Source organism: Globicephala melas, chromosome 4 (assembly GCF_963455315.2).
Source record: "Globicephala melas chromosome 4, mGloMel1.2, whole genome shotgun sequence".
In the NCBI taxonomy this organism is placed as follows: domain Eukaryota; kingdom Metazoa; phylum Chordata; class Mammalia; order Artiodactyla; family Delphinidae; genus Globicephala; species Globicephala melas.
Window position 1 is genome coordinate 8,971,317 of NC_083317.1, and position 16,829 is coordinate 8,988,145.

The 16,829-nt window shown below is 47.6% G+C and overlaps 1 protein-coding gene across 7 annotated transcripts in view; it reads right to left on the bottom strand.

The window, feature by feature from the left end:
- Window positions 1-16,829, bottom strand: part of DOP1B (DOP1 leucine zipper like protein B) — a 109,965-nt gene that overhangs the window by 22,668 nt on the left and 70,468 nt on the right. For 5 of the 7 annotated variants that reach the window (XR_009563659.1, XR_009563658.1, XM_030880857.2 and 2 more), the window contains exons 20-27: window positions 16,345-16,456; window positions 15,545-15,733; window positions 12,508-12,630; window positions 10,086-10,220; window positions 5,871-5,926; window positions 3,337-3,441; window positions 3,173-3,239; window positions 544-688 (exon numbers count right to left, since the gene is read on the bottom strand). Coding sequence is in view for 3 of the 7 variants with exons in the window: in XM_030880857.2 (XP_030736717.2) it covers window positions 544-688; window positions 3,173-3,239; window positions 3,337-3,441; window positions 5,871-5,926; window positions 10,086-10,220; window positions 12,508-12,630; window positions 15,545-15,733; window positions 16,345-16,456 (932 nt within the window). In the remaining 4 variants the exon portion in view is untranslated. The remainder of the gene's footprint in view (window positions 1-543; window positions 689-3,172; window positions 3,240-3,336; window positions 3,442-5,870; window positions 5,927-10,085; window positions 10,221-12,507; window positions 12,631-15,544; window positions 15,734-16,344; window positions 16,457-16,829) is intronic. The other 2 variants (XR_009563661.1, XR_009563660.1) reach the window with 1 other exon arrangement.

The window sequence follows — 16,829 nt, forward strand, 5'->3', positions numbered from 1 at the left end:
GCCTGACGATAGTGAGCTGGTTTACTAAGTTTTCTTTCCACGGCTCCACAAAAAGAAAAACATACATTCTCCTGTTCTTTATCCCACACAGATTTCTATCACTGAGTCTGTGCAAATTATCTTGGGAAGTTACTTTCTTGGACCCCCATCTCGGCTCAGTGAGGGCTTAACACGGTAGCGTGGGCCACTCGGGACCCTTCCAATGGAATCCTATTGTTCAGTATACATACAACGTATGTTGTAAGAAGTAAAGCCAGTTTACTTTTAAGGCAAAACTAGCCCCACTAGCTGGCATTGGGCATTACTTTTTTTGTGTGTGTGTGTGGTACGCGGGCCTCTCACTGTTGCCTCTCCCGTTGCGGAGCACAGGCTCCGGACGCGCAGGCTCAGCGGCCATGGCTGACGGGCCCAGCTGCTCTGCGGCATGTGGGATCTTCCCGGACCGGGGCACGAACCCGTGTCCCCTGCATCGGCAGGCGGACTCTCAACCACTGCGCCACCAGGGAAGCCCTGGGCATTACTTTTTGACCCTTCTACACCTACCGTGCAAATCTTCCTCATCATCAGATTCTTCTAGAGAGATCTGAGGCTGAGCCTTCACTTCCAGGTTTCTGCTCAGCCAGCTGGTTTGTTCCAAGGAAGAGCCAGCAATGTTCCCGACAGCTTCTAGAATTTTTTGAGTGACTTCCTGAAAGTAGTCAGGAGAAAGAGGAAAGGAAGTTAGTTAAGGAAAAGAATCCTAAAATAGCACCATCTGATATAAATATAATGCAAGCCGCAGCTGTGAACCACGCAGGTAATACCAAGTTTTCTAGGAGCTACATTAAAAGAAGAAACAAGTTCATAATGTTTAACACAATATATCCAACAGAGTATCAATATATAATCAATATAAAATTGTTAGCGAGGTTACACATTCTTTGTTATGAAGTCTTTGAAATCTGCTGTGTGTTTAGTTACAGCACATTCACTTCAGACAAGCCACATTTCAAGGGCTCAACAGACACTCGTGGCTCAGGCTACTCTCTGACCAACTTGGGTAAAACAGAGACACAGGAAGTCACAGCGGCACAACACGTTTGGCAGATTAGATTTCCAGTTTCTTTAGGACCATGGATTCTTGCTAGAAATGCATCTTTGAATAATACAGGAAACAAAACTGCATAAATTAAATTGACGCGAGGGTGAAGTGAGGAGTCATCCGTGTCAGGAGTTCCATGAGGAACGGATTTGGTCAAGTAGCTGGGACGGAGGTAGAAACACTGAGTGGGTATCATCGAGCGTTGCCAGCTAAGAGGGGCGGTACGTCCCTGACGTCTGAGAACTGAACAGTCCTGACTTCCACTACGAGCCCAGCAGCTGTCTTCGGGCATGAAGCAAGAGAACGTCTGCCTGCCGGTGGCAAGGGGGGGTGCACCCGTGGGAACTGTCCGTGGTGCACCTGGGCAGAGGTGTGGGGTGGATGATGGCGGTAAGGAAGGTCAAGAATAATCAGATGGACCTGGGGATGATCACACTGAGTGAAGTAAGTCAGAGAAAGACAAATACCATTTGCTATCACTTCTATGTGGAATCTAAAATATGACACAAATGAACTTAACTACGAAATAGAAACAGACTCACAGACGTAGAGAACAGACTTGTGGTTGCCAAGGTGGGTGGGGTGGGGGAGGGATGGAGTGGCAGTTTGGGATTAGCAGATGCAAAGTAGTATATATACAGGATGGATAAACAACAAGGACCTGCTGTAGAGCACAGGGAGCTGTATTCAACATCCTGTGATAAACAGAATGGAAAAGAATATGAAAAAGGATATGTATATACGTGTATAACTGAGTCACTCTGCTGTACAGCAGAAATTAACACTATAAATCAACTCTACTTCAATAAAATAAATTCTTAAAAGCAGATCAAGAAAAGGGGTTGAGGACTTAGAAGAGCTCCCATTTCAAGCGCAGTGAATGGATGGGAAGGAAGTTGGGGTGCCTGGAAACAGCAGGAAGGAGTCAGTGTCAGGGAGGCTGGGACATCCTGGGGTGGAAGCAGAGGCCCACCTGGCCCTCTGACGAACAGGAGCAGAGCGAGCCGCACCAGCTGCGGTGGTGCCTGTGGCTACAGTCCGGCCGATGGACTGGAAACGGAGGGGCTGCGGCAGGCAACAGCCCATGGGAGGGGGAGGGCTTCCAGGTGAGTGCAGGAGGTGCCACCCAAGGGCTGGGCTGCAGCACTTGCCCTTGGGTGATGCTTTCTTCTCTACCGGTTGAGTCAAAGGAGTCACTGTGCTTTACGCAGAACTCTAGTGCCTCAGAATCAGGAACTGGACAGATATTTCACAAACGCCAGGGATCACAGCGATTAGCAGTAATATCACCAAAGCCATAAACTACACAACCCAGTTTAAAGGCTTTGACTCAAAAAGCTCCTCACTCAAGGATTATAATGGTTGCAAAATAGTGACTTTTCTAACTCCTTCATCACTTCTATGTATTATTACTATTATTATATTTATTTATTTAGTTTTTCAATACGCGGGCCTCTCACTGTTGTGGCCTTTCCCATTGCGGAGCACAGGCTCCGGACGCGCAGGCTCAGTGACCATGGCTCACGGGCCTAGCCGCTCCGCGGCATGTGGGATCTTCCTGGACCAGGGCACGAACCCACGTCCCCTGCATCGGCAGGCAGACTCTAAACCACTGCGCCACCAGGGAAGCCCCATCTATGTATTATTGATAGTTGGCATTCTACTCAAAGGAGAAGATTTTCCTTCTCCTATGGGTGAGTTTTACTTTGTTTTTCAGTGTTTCTGAAATTTCCTGTGGGTCTATATTGCTTTAAAAAGACGGGGGAAGGTTCTAAGGAAAGTAATCTGTGCATAAAGATAGACTTATTTTTCCAATCATGCCGCAGAGTAAGTCCGCATACATCTGTGTACAGTGGGAACCGAGAGGGTGCCTTGTAAACTGCACGGTCGACGGGTCAAGTCTAACACGAGAACCTTCATCAGGAGATTGTACAGAGTCCTCTAAAGACAGTAACGGAGGGAACCAGACGCGGGAACAAATGCAAATCTAAGATCTGGTTCTGCCCAATGTTTACTCTCTCCAGTGAGAGCCTCTAAAGGTGGGCGATACTCCTGGGACAGTAACAGCCTGCCAGACTTGCACATACAGACCTGCAGATCTTTTTGATCCTTCTTGCTCTCCAGGTTGGGAGTTCTTGTTACAAAGTCGTTCAGCATGCTGTTGAGAGACAATCAGCTTCAGACCGAGAACGCTGCAGAAATAAAAACATGTTCCCGAAGAAAAACACGGTGACGTGAGTGCAGGGACACGGTACCTGAGAAGCAGAAAATAACCAGGGGGAGCGAGATTCAACTGCACGGACTCCTTTAACACACCCAGCAGCGAAGGGAAGTTTGCTTGCAAGGCTGTTGCTGGGAGCCTATTTAAAAAAAAAGAAAGAAAGAAAAAATATCCAACCCTGAACAGGTCAAAACAAAATGTTACTTATAAGCACATTTTAGATCCGGGTGGTTGGAAAGCACAGGAAGATGGCATATCCACCTGACCTGTTTGCTCTTTTTTAAATTACAACACACACAAGCTAAATTTTGGTATTCTGCCAAGAACTTGGAGTTTGGAGACCTGCAACCCTGCTGACAGGTCAGATGCCCCTGGTTTCCTCGTCTATAACGTGAAAGCCTGGAACTAGAGGACGGTCTGATCTCTGGGCCTGTCTGGCTCTACCATTCAGCCTCTCTGACGTCGCTGGAAACACAGAGTCAACCTTCAGAAGGTCACAGAGGGCAAGGTCAGGCCTCAGGAAAACAAGGACTCGGATTATGGCTACGGAGCGAGGCTGCACAGCACAAAAGGCAGAGCTTGGCCGCAGCCAGAGGGCCCCAGGTTCAAGTCCTCGTCCCTGACTTACTGCCTCCTGACTGACCTGGGCAGGGCCTCCTCTGTAAAAGGAGGCCGCAGCTCCTGCAGCTGCTGGGAAGGCTCAGATATCACTTAGGCCCCTGCAACAGGCGCTTGCTAGTGATATAATTCACATTAGTTACCACGAGAAGGGACCAGCTCATCTTTACCTCCTGCAGGAAAGAAGTACAGGGATGCTTGTGGTGCAGGATGAACAGCTGGTCTGAGCTCAACCCTAGACCCAGGGACTCCTGGGACCATGACCCTTCTTGCCACCTCAGGGTACAGTGAGTCGGAATAACCACGGAACATGAACCTGTTAACCGGGGAGCTTGCAGCTGGTGGTCAGATGCACTTATTGCGAACCCCCTGAGATACATGAGAATACTGAGGCTTCCTTGAGACGGGGCTACACTCCCTTCACCCTCCTTACTGCAGCCGAGAACACCCCACACGATGGAGGGGTCCGGGAGCCGCACCCGGGACCTGCCATAAGATCTGCACGAGGCCCAGCACAGCGTCCTTCCTACCCGTGGAGAAACACCTGGGGGACTCCTATAGCTGAGACCCCTGCATGCCGACATTCAGCAAAGTAAACCCACTTTGCCGGATGGCAGAAGCCATCCGGCAGAAAACATGGCAAAGCATTGAGGACAGCACCAAAAATAATCCCTTCTCCTTTTTCTAAAGGAGGTCCTTAAAATCCCCCCTCCTTTTTTGGTATCAATTTAACGCAAACTGGTTCTTCTAAAGTTTACCAGGCCTCACATAAAGCTTTGCTGACGTAAGTATTTAAGCTATAGCACCCAGACTTTAAAATGTCAGATTTGATCTCTGCAGAAAGAAAAAGTAAAATCATCAGGGTATTCCCATGCCTCGAGAGGAAATAAGGACACCATTCAGATACTTTCTGAACTAAACCTCTCCAGTAATCAAGAAACACAATGTGGGGGGGGTGGCAGGGAGGGATAAATGAGGAGTTTGGGATTAAAATGTACACACTATTATATATTAAATAGATAAACAGGGACTTCCCTGGTGGTCCAGTGGTAAAGAATCCGCCTTACAATGCAGGGAACGTGGGTTCGATCCCTGGTTAGGGAACTAAGATCGCACATGGCCGCAGGGCAACTAAGCCTGAGCGCCGCAACTACTGAGCTTGCACGTCTCAACTAGAGAGCCTGTGTGCCGCAAACTACAGAGCCCATGCGCTCTGGAACCCTCGCACCACAACTACAGAGCCAACGTGCCCTGGAGCCTGCGAACCACAACTAGAGAGAGAAAACCTGCACACCACAACTAGAGAAAGCCCGCACGCCCCAACGAAAGATGCCACGTGCCGCAACTAAGACCCGACACAGCCAAAAATAAATTAAATAAATAAATAAATAATAAGGGACTTCCCTGGTGGCACAGTGGTTAAGAATCCTCCTGCCAATGCACGGGACACGGGTTCGAGCCCTGGTCTGGGAAGATCCCACATGCCATGGAGCAACTAAGCCCGTGTGCCACAACTACTGAGCCTGCGCTCTAGAGCCTGCGAGCCACAACTACTGAGCCCGCAAGCCACAACTACTGAAGCCCGCGCGCTGCAATGAAGAGTAGCCCCCGCTCACCGCAACTAGAGAAAGCCTGCGTGCAGCAACGAAGACCCAACGCAGCCAAAATTAATTAATTAATTTAAAAATAAATAAATCTTAAAAAAATAAACAATAGCACCAGGAACTATATTCAATATTTTATAATAACCTATAGTGGAAAAGTATCTGAAAAAGTACATATATATATATATATATATAGGAATCATTTTGCTGTACACCTGAAACTAACAACATTGTAAATCAATGATACTTCAGTTAAAAGAAAAAATGGAAATACAATCAGAGGAATTATTTATAATCATTGCAATAGCATCTATAATTGAGAAACGTCTTTGAGGGGCTGCATTACCTTTGGATGAAAGCATAGCAAAACTGCAACACAGGGACATCCACGAGGGGCGATTTCTGAAAATTAAAGCAAAGCTAATTACTCCAAGTTGGTAGGAAATAAGGCTAAAAAAGAATTCAAATACAGAAATGAAACAGATTCTATATCCTAACAAAGCAAATGTTTGCAGCTAGAGTCTTTCAAATATAATAATAGAAAGTATCCCCCAAGTGAAACAAAAACAAATGTATCCTATGAGGTCCCAAATCATTAGTGCCCCTCTCATCAGACTCCCAGAGTCATTCCCTTTATGTTTACCTACTTCCCATTCCAGGCTTTTAACAAGTATTTAGGGAAGATTTGGCATTATAACTGAACCTCCCCCCAAACACAAAGTTGGTGGCCAAAGTTGGCCCTCGGGAGCTACAGTTGAGAGACAACGCCAAATTTGAATTCTTAGCTCCAGGAATTCCCTCAAACGGCCCAGACAACTTCCCTAAATCCCAAATGGCTGGAACTACTTAGAAATAGGTTTCAAGACACACATTTTTTCCCTTCTTGCTTGTAAAAGGCTATTTGTCGAAGTCGAGCCAATTAACTAAACTAACCACAAAATGTAATTTTGTTATTCAAAACGCCAAAAACCACTCAGCCAGACGACATCTAGGTTTTTATATTTTTTAAGCCCAGGAGTTGCAGGTGTCTGCAGAAACTCCGGTAACATGAAGGAACAAAACCTGAAAGCGCCTGCTCTGTGTGTAAAGCTGCTGCAGGGCCAGCTCCCCCGTGGCTGCAGCTGTGACCCCATCCGTGGGGACCGACCCGCAAGGCGGAAGAGCAATCTCCCGCCAGCTAGACCTGCTCAGAGATGTAAATGCCAACCCACCCAGGACCTGATGCTGCCGCTGCCCGCCTGCACCACCCTGCTCCCCCTCTTCAGGGTCCATTACTTTAACATTTCCGTTCAAGAGTAAAAGGCAACAAGGCTACCAGGCATTTGGGAGACTGGGGGCAGACGTCCGACAGATGCCGTGAAGTTGCCCGTGCCCATTTTACATCTGACTGTTTAAGCGCTTGGCCAGTTCCATCATCTGGCCTCACAGTGTCAATCTGTAGGCTGCCTTATCTTCTCTCCCCCACGAGAATACAGGCTGACCGTAGGCAGGAACAGTGTCAACTATTTAGGACTCCCCACTACGATGCAGACTTGATTTTCAATAAACACGTGGAATGAAGGAAGAGGACCAGAGCCCCGAGTGTAACTGACTGGTTAGAAGCCCCGAGCGGCCTTCCCAGTGTGGACATTTCTGCAGAGGGTGCCCCTGTGCCACGTGCCTTTCAGAGGAAGAGCTTCAAGTGGGGAGTTCTCCTCCAAGGCAGGCAGAGCCAAAACTGCTAAAGGTATTCTTGGTCAGCTTTTCCACTCTGGGGTGAGAACGGCTGAACACATCTCTGATTCCAAGGTTTAGCTTTTGTTCACCACCCTTAGTGTTATGACCTTAATATCTAAAAAGAAGATTTCTTTTATCTGCTGTAAAATTTTTTTATTTGGGTAGAATATACTTGACAAAATCTACCATTTTAAACATTTTTAAGTGTACAGGGCATCCAGTATATTCACATTGTTGGGCAACTATGACCACCATTCATGTGCAGAACGTTTCCATCTTCCCAAACTGAAACTCTGTCCCCATTAACTCCCATTCCCTCCTCCCCCACAGTCCCTAGTGACCATCATTCTTCTTTCTGTCTCTATGGAGTTGACTACTCTGGGTCCCCCAGATAAGTGGAATCATATAATACTGTCCTTTGGACAGTATACTGTCCAGTATAGACAGTATACAATAATACCGTCTATTATTCCGCTTAGCATAATGCTGTCAAGGTTCATCCACGGTACAGCATGTGGCAGAATTCCATTCCTTTTTAAGGCTGAACGATAGACAGTCCATTGCAGGTACAGACCTCATTTTGTTTCTCCATTCATCCATGGACACTTGGGCTGTTTCTACCTTTTGGCTATTGCGATTCATGCTGTTATGAACCCTGGCGTACAAATATCTGCTGGATTACAACTATTTTTTAGCAAAATCACTTGGTCCACTCCCTTAATTTTCACTTAGGGAATTATTCTTAAATTGTTCCTAACTGTATAATTTTAAATTACCTAAGAGAAGGCAATTATTTCAAAGTTGGAACAAATCCCTGCTTTCTATCAAATTAATTAAGAACAAAACAGCTCCAACACTTTCAACGAAGAGGTCTGCTTTGGTAAAACCAAAAATCTCTCAGGCAGGAAACTGTTAAACCACACGGTCTGTTCTGTTGCAAAGTCACTGTGCATAAATGAAAAGGTGCCCCCCCTCGAAACTGGGCAGAAAAACTGTAAGAGCTTTGTGGTTCAATCACGTCACCCTTCAAAGGCCACTGCCTTCCCTGCAGCCAGATGAAATCTCTTCTTTCTCAGCACGTCCAGGATGAGTCAAGTCCTCTGACGTGTATTTTGTACCTTTGTAAAAATTATGCAGACTTTTAACTCGCCCGTTGACAAAGATGCTCTCCTTGACCTAGTCAGGCTCCTCTGAACGCTCTTCTTTTTCTTCTCCTTTTTTCTGAATTTTAAATCATATAGTGTTTCTTCCTCCTATAATATTTTTGCTTTCCAACAGTAAAAGAAATGGTACAAGAATCTGGCCCTTGGTCACAAGCCATTTTGGGGAATTCCTCAATATTCTCACTCCAATTTTTTTAACAATCAATGAATGAGGTAATCAATGACAGGGTTAATCATCAGATTCCAGAGCTTCTAAAATATCTCCCATTACTCAACAGTCCCTTTCTCTTTCTCTCCCTCCCTCTCCCCGCTCTCTCCTGCCCTCCTGAAAACATTTTACTGAAAATGCAAGAAAAAACTGAGAATTACGTTTCTGAGGAGAGCCCGAATCCTGAGATGCTTATGTCAGACTGTAGGGTCTGTGTTTACAATTTCCTAGCCTTTTTTTTTAAAATTAATTTATTTATTATTAATTTTGGCTGCATGGGGTCTTCATTGCATGCGGGCTCTCTCTAGTTGCAGCGAGCAGGGGCTACTCTTTGTTGCCCTGCGTGGGCTTCTCATTGCTGTGGCTTCTCATGTTGCAGAGCACAGGCTCCAGGCACGCGGGCTTCAGTAGTTGTGGCACGTAGGCTCAGTAGTTGTGGCGCACGGGCTTAGTTGCTCCACAGCATGTGAGCTCTTCCCGGACCAGGGCTCGAACCCGTGTCCCCTGCATTGGCAGGCGGATTCTTAACCACTGTGCCAACAGGGATGTCCCAACGGGTTCCCAGCAGCTCAAGGCCACGTTCCTACGGGGATGACCTCAACCCCCTTAAAATGCCTGCCTAAGAAAGAAAGCTCAAGGCTTCTGAAGGAATCTGCTGTGTGTTTAGCCAACTCCTGATAGGTTCCTGACCTCCCTTTCTTTGAGCATTTATTAAGACAAGCTTACAGTTATCCATCCTTGCTCTGTCCCTTGTGAGATGTATGTGTGTCTCCTACAACCCAGGGATGTCTTTCTCAAGGACCTGGCAGCCACCCCTCTGAAATACCATCATCAAGAAAGATAGGGCCCCTGTTTCCCAGTCTCCAGGGGAGCACAGGAACCTACCTTGCACTTTACAGTCAGCAAACCCCGATGGCCTAATTACATCCACCAACCCCCTTCTTGCTTGTTTGTAACTTTCCACTCCCCTGACTTTGCTGAAGCCCCTGCTTGTTCACCCTCCCTGCTCTTCATTCTCTGCTTAAACTACCCACTCACCTCTGCACAAACTGGAACAGAGCACAACTCCTTCCCCTGCTGCAGTAGTTACTAAATAAAATCAGTCTTTTCCACCTTTAACTAGTGTCTGGCTTTGTTTAACTCTGACGCCTTTTCAGCTGCAAGTTCCTTGAGGCAAGTGACATTTCTTCTTTCTAACAGAGTTATTCGATTTGAACCACTACCGGGCAGAGCACCCTGCAGTGGGATGTAAGGATGGAAGTCCGTCCTTCACCTCAAGTGGCTTGCACCCCAAAACAGGAGCCCATGAAGCACATTTCATGGAGCTCCGCAGAGTCCGGTAGGAACACCTTCGTTTTGCAGCCCCCGAATTCCGAGTTGCTGCCGTAACCTCTGTTTCCCTCCCAAACACAGTTTATAAGACGTGGAGTTAGAGAGAGTGCTGCGTTCCTCTGAGGGTCCCCAGGCTCCTGACCTCGTCCCCTAGGACCTGCGGCGGCCTCTTCACCACTTCCTTCACCAGGTGCAGCACCGTGTCAGTCTGCAGGGTGCTCAGCGCACAGATCAGGTCCACAAGGGTCAGCTGGGACGTGCTGGCCGCCGGGACGATCTGCCGAGGAAAAAATCATTCCTTTAAGGCTCACAGAGAGAAAACAAGAATAAGAATGAGGCACAGAAAGTACTCTATAATACTTGCTCCTGGAAAAAGAGGTTTGTTTTAATCTTCTAAAGAAATACTTAAATGAAAACTGGGTAATGGACTCTAGTGGTGGGAACGAAGAGTGAGGTTAGCATTTAATCACAGTAACCTAATCAGTATCTGATACAAATAAGGAATAAAACGTGTAGCTGATGATGGGCAGTCTCTCTGGTATGTTCAAGCTGAGAAAGCATTGTAGAAACAGATACGTTTAATTGGGAGGAAACAGGCTGATATCGAGACAGCCCCCAAAGTATGAGGACAGCAAGAAAAACAGGTAAATCAGGTTCATGCGAGCTGCCTGTGGCAGGCAAGTCCCGGTGAGGGAGGCATGTTGTGAATGCAGAAGTCTGTGTAGGGTGGTGACATGCACTTGCAAGTATCAGGTTTCTCGCCTGGAAGCCCCAGCAAGTGCTAAGGTGGGTGGCCTGGGCCACCAGCCTCTCACATCTCCTCAGGGAACAGGGGCCTACGCTGGGCCCTGAGATAGTGTCCAGGGGGTGGGGCAGACCCTCTGAGGGAGGTACCAGGTAGGAACCTGCATGGTCAACAGAGGGGACCAAGGAAGAAGTACGTGCTGGTAATGCAGAAGCACGTGAACCAAGCTCCCGGAGGACCTCGTGATGGACCAGTCGGTGGAGAAGGCATGGACAAAATGCACACTGGAGTCTGGGCGCAGGCATGCGATGATTTAAATTTTCTTGACCATCATGAACAAGCATTACTTTAATAAATTAAAAAAGCCGAGTGTAAATTATGGACGTGTCAGTGTAGGTTCAGCAACTGTGACAAGTGTAACCCCCTGATGGGGGCTGCTGGGGGAAGCAGGGCATGCACGTGCGGGGACAGGGGAATATGGGAACTCGCTGTACCTTCCTCTCATTTTGTTGTGAACCTAAAACTGCCTTAAAAAGAGAAAGTCTTTAAAAAGATTAGTTAAAAAAAAAAAAAAAAAAAGCTATCACGGGCTTCCCTGGTGGCGCAGTGGTTGAGAGTCCGCCTGCCAATGCAGGGGACCTGGGTTCGTGCCCGGGTCCGGGAAGATCCCACATGCCGCGGAGCGGCTGGGCCCGTGAGCCATGGCCGCTGAGCCTGCGCGTCCGGAGCCTGTGCTCCGCAACGGGAGAGGCCACAACAGTGAGAGGCCCGCGTACCGCAAAAGAAAAAAAAAAAAAAAAAAGCTATCAGGTGGTGTTACAACCAGGGAAGGGCCCACAGGGGTCCTCATAGGTAGGATGGTGAACTGTTTCTTAAGCTGGGTGGCAGGTTCATGGCGGTGTTCTTCATTAAAACGTACATTCTTGTAAGCACACTATTAGACAGTAGATTAAAAAGGTTAAATAGAAGTACAATCTACTCATTACAGAAAGATGTGAAAAGAGAGGTTGGGGGTGGCCTCCACTCCCTACCCACCCGACACCCCGGCTAGTTGTAACTGGCACAGCTAGAGTACATGATGCATTTAAAACGGTGGAACTGGGCTTCCCTGGTGGCACAGTGGTTAAGAATCTGCCTGCCAATGAGGGGGACACGGGTTCGAGCCCTGGTCTGGGAAGATCCCACATGCCGCGGAGCAACTGAGCCCATGTGCCACAACTACTGAGTCTGAGCTCTAGAGCCCGTGAACCACAACTACTGAGCCCACGTGCCACAACTACTGAAGCCCGCGTGCCTAGAGCCTGTGCTCTGCAACATGAGAAGCCACAGCAATGAGAAGCCCACGCAGGGCAACAAAGAGTAGCCCCTGCTCGCCGCAACTGGAGAAAGCCCGCGTGCAGCAACGAAGACCCAAAGCAGCCAAAAATAAAGAAAGAAAAGATTATAAAAAATAAAAGAATAAAAAATAAATAAAACAGTGGAACCACTGCCCCAGTCTCCCGTGTTGGCCTCTGGCGTCACTTTTTTTTTTTTTTTTTTTTTTTTTTTGTGATACGCGGGCCTCTCACTGTTGTGGCCTCTCCTGTTGCGGAGCACAGGCTCCGGACGCGCAGGCTCAGCGGCCATGGCTGACGGGCCCAGCCGCTCCGCGGCATGTGGGATCTTCCCGGACCAGGACACGAACCCGTGTTCCCTGCATCGGCAGGCGGACCCTCAACCATTGCGCCACCAGGGAAGCCCTGGCGTCACTTTTGATCACACATGACCCTCTGGTATTTTGTCAGAGTAAGTTAGTTCCTGCTTTCATTTCTGGCTTTACCTTTGTCTTACTGTGGCGTTTCACTTTCTTCCTGCCCCACACCGCTGCAACAGCTGCTGTCAGCTGAACTCCAAGATGGGCTGTCAAGGGGTTTAAGAAGTCTAAAATTTTTTGTCGTATGATCTAAAAAATAGAAAAACGAAGAGTTAGAGCAGAGTAGAATCAGGGCTACGGTGGACTGTGCACTTCACCACCAGCACCTGTAAACCCTGGGAGCCAGGGCGGGTCTTTGTCTCAGCATCCCGGGCACCAGGCCGCGGGAGGAGGAACTGGACGAGAGGCACGGCGGGCAGCCCAGGCGGACGGACAGATGGCTAGCGGAGCCGAGCAGGAAGAGACCCTTGGGAGGTGATGAATACCACCTCCAAGCAGCTGTGAGCAGGGCAGGGCTCGAAGGCAGCCACCCAAGGCCTTGCAGATACAGTGAGGAAGGGGGCGGGGGGGGGGGGTACCCAGCAGTGGAGTCGGCACTGTTCCCATCCGGAAAGCCCCTAGCCTCACTTGTCTCAACGAGCCCTGGAAGGGCTAATATGCATCAGGAAGGATGTTTTTCAATTTCCAGAAATATGTACCATTTAACTAACTTTGTTATGTAACCAACTAAAAATAAACTCACAGCACGGCCCCGGACGTCACTCATCACCCTCCCTCCGGCTGCGCCTGGATTTTTCTCCATTCCTGAAACCTCCATGTTCCTTCCTCTATAAATCCTGTGGGTCTCACAGCCGCTAACACCTCCCTACCCAGGCAAATCCTCTCTTCCTGGGTCTCAGCTCAGCCCCTCTGCCTCAGGAAGGCCTCCTCGACCCCCTGACCAGGGGTCACAGCCTGTAAGAGTGCCCCGCATTCTTTGTAGCACTTCTCATCATTATTTTTAAATTGATGGTTAACGTCTGTATCCGCCAGGCAGTCAAGGACTTAATTGCTCTATCTTATCCACTATTGGATAAGCAGGACCTGGTACACAGCAGCAGACATGCAAATGTTTGTGGAATGAATGAATTTACCTTGGGCTTCCTCTGTCCCCACTGCCTTAGTTTAGCATCTCCTTAGATACAATTGGCCATGGGATGGAGACGTCCTCTCCCTCCCGCTGCGGTTTCTGCTCCAGAGAAACCACGGGGGCCCCAGCTCAAGGCCTTGGGTCCTTCAGGGAGGGCTTAAGTTAAGTGCTCAATAAATGTTAGCCATCGCCAAAATGAATCCTTCCATCCGCCCAGGAGGTAGGCTACTAATAACAGACTCATTTCACAGAGGAGGAAACCGAGGCTCAGGCTGCGTGCCTGAGGATTTTCTGAACCTTTCTAGAGCTTAATTTTTAGGCTTAAATTAAGCAGTTTCCTGTGGCAGCTTGAAATACAGCAGATTTCCCTTGGAGGGTATCTCTGGAACTGCCAGAACATTTTGGAGGCCACCTGTGCAACTGCCTGACTCACTATAGAAAGATCAGAAAACAGAAGTCAGAGGCGGGCTCCATTCCCTACTCACCCTCATCCCGGCATCACTGCTTATCAGATGCACGATTGAGGGTAAAGCACTCACTCTCTCTACACCCCAATGTCCTCATCTGTAATCTGGGAATAATAATAGTACCCACCTTGCAGGTGAGGACTAAATGTGCCAATAAACGAAGAGTGCTTGGAGGATGCCTGGCTTCGTGTTTCCAACTGAGGAAACTACAGCACAGACAGGTTAATGAACTTGCCCAGGGTCCCACGAAGCACCTGAGCAGGGAGCTGAGTCCAGGTGATCTGGCTCCCCGTGTCCTGATCTGTTCTGCTCAGCCCGGGCCGCCAGATGCCAGCGTAAGCTCCGAGGCCGCACCTGGCACCAGGGGTGCTCAGCTAAATGAGACACAGCCAGATAATTCTGAGCCACCAGACACAGCAACCAGAGACTGAGCTGGGACGCTACCAAGAGAGAGTGAACTGTAACCGAGCAGGATCCTATGGGGGCCTTCCTGGGACTGAACCCTCCCCACCATGTCTTCTGCCGGCCTCTTGTTTGTAGAAAAGCTTTAGCCTCCCAGGCCTCCCCTGAGTCACAAAAGCCTGGCTCAGGAATGAATGATTGCAAGGATGTGAACACATGATGACAAACGTAGCAGTGGGGTGAGGAGAAGTGATAACAATTTAAATGGTAAATCGGCCATATGGCAGTCACAGAATCTTTAGTTCCTCCCTGAAGTACATAGATAAGTGTCTGAGGCATATTCCTGAGTTGTTTTACAGATACTAAAACCCCCACCAAATGGAAGAAGCTAACTGCATGATGACCATAAACAGGTAGCCCCCAGACCCGCTGGAGCCTGAGGATTAATGATGTTAACTCCTGTGACACGGCCCTGTTATCTCCTCATCAACCAATCAGAGAACTGTACATGAGCTGTTCACCCACCCTGCAACTCCCCTCCCTCACCTTACCCTTAAAAACTCTTCCCTGAAACCCATCGGGGGAGTTCAGGTTTTTTTGAGCATCAGCTCCCACACTTCTTGTCTGGCGCCTTAAAATAAACCCCCCACTTTCCTTTAACACGACCTGGTGTCAGTAGATTGCCTTTACTGCGTGCAGGCGAGTGGACCCAAGTTTGGTTCGGTAACAGAACTAGAAATGCTCTGGGTTGTGAGCTTTTGGTTTAATAAAGAACTCAAAGACACCTCAACACTTGTTCAAGGCACCACTGAAAGCAGAATGCAAGAGCTAAGCTGTCTTAGTAGAGATGCTTAACAGAAACAGGTTGAGGACTTTAGGTACCCTACCTGGAACCCTCAGAGACTTTATGTTTGGCTTAAAAAAAAAAAAGGGGGCCAAGGGGAAAGAATAAACTGAAAACTACTCACAAAGCTTTTCTTTCCATGAATAGGAAACTTATTCTAATAAACAAACTGGAGATTTCTACTTCCAACTTACTTCTAACGTGGGTTTCTCTGAGCACATTACGTTTGATTATTTATGTATATAACCCTGTACATTTTTACTTTTTGGTGGGACAATACAAGAAGAGGAAGTCGTAAACACACAAAGGAAGCTCTCTCACTTTGGTGGTTTTAAAGTAAACGGAAGAAGATCCCTTCGTGGCTCCAAGGAGATCCATGGGTCTCTTTTGAGTCTCCTCCTTTCTGAGAACATTCCAGAGAAGGGCCATGGTATTAACAATTCGAGGAAGCTCTTCCAGAATAGCATTCTTGGCATTTTTCAAATTGGTAGAGTCACTCACAGCAGCGGTCTAAAAACGAAAACGAACACGTGAGACTCGCTGCGTCTGCGGTGGCACCGTCTCCCTTTCCACGAGGACAGGGTGCTGGTGGGATAAAGTCTGGGCTGTAGCACTCTCCAGAGCAAGTCCCACGTGTGGTCTGGAAGTAAAACGCCTCCCTGAGCATTTAAACCCATGATCTTCTTTCAGAGAGGGAGACCTGTGCATCTGAGGCTCCTCATTACAAACTCTTCCAAGCACTCAACCAAAGCACTAGCTGCCTTCTACAATCTGATCCCAGATAGGGTAGAGCAACCAACAGCTAAAACGTCTTCAAACTCCATAAGGCCAAGTAAAAAGTACCCGGAAAAAAGATGACATTCTATCTCATACTGGTGGAGGGCTGAAGTCGCCCACAGAGAGCGCCAGCAAGAACAAAACCACGTTTGCATGACTTACATACATACATTTGCACGTATATTTGCACACACTTCATTATTTGCATGTGTGTTCATTTGCATTAACGTTTGCGTATATGTTTGTATGACATACATACATTTCTTCTTTGAAACAGACGTAACCCCAATGAAAACAAAACAATATATGAAAACTGTCTCGAACTCAGGAAAGAAATGGTTTACCTTTTTGTTTTGGTTGGGTTGTTCCAAAAGACAAAAATGACTAATGGTTGTTAGACCTTCCAAAAGAGTGAGTGGATAATCCGGAGAAATGTTTTCCCTCTTGGAGGTCATGCTTTGGTGAAGAAACGAGAAACTGGTTTTGAGAATCCTTAAGAATGAGGCCATAAAGGTTTTTAATCGTACATATAAACACGGAAACCACAGAGATATCACGATCTTAAAAAACTGGGGCTCTCATAATGAACTACTGTTACAAAAAGGACAGGCATCATTTGTGCTGTTTTTACATTTATACAGTCGTTTTGGAAAAATGTTTCCAGGTGTTTTAGAATGTCTGTGAAGATCCTCATTTTTCTTTCTGTTTTGCAACACTAATGAAGAGAGACTGACTTGTCCTGTAACACTCATCTAGCCTGGGGAGTCATGTGGAATTGAAAATAAAGGAGCTGAACATTTAGTTCCTGGTTACCCCTTTTGACAATGCT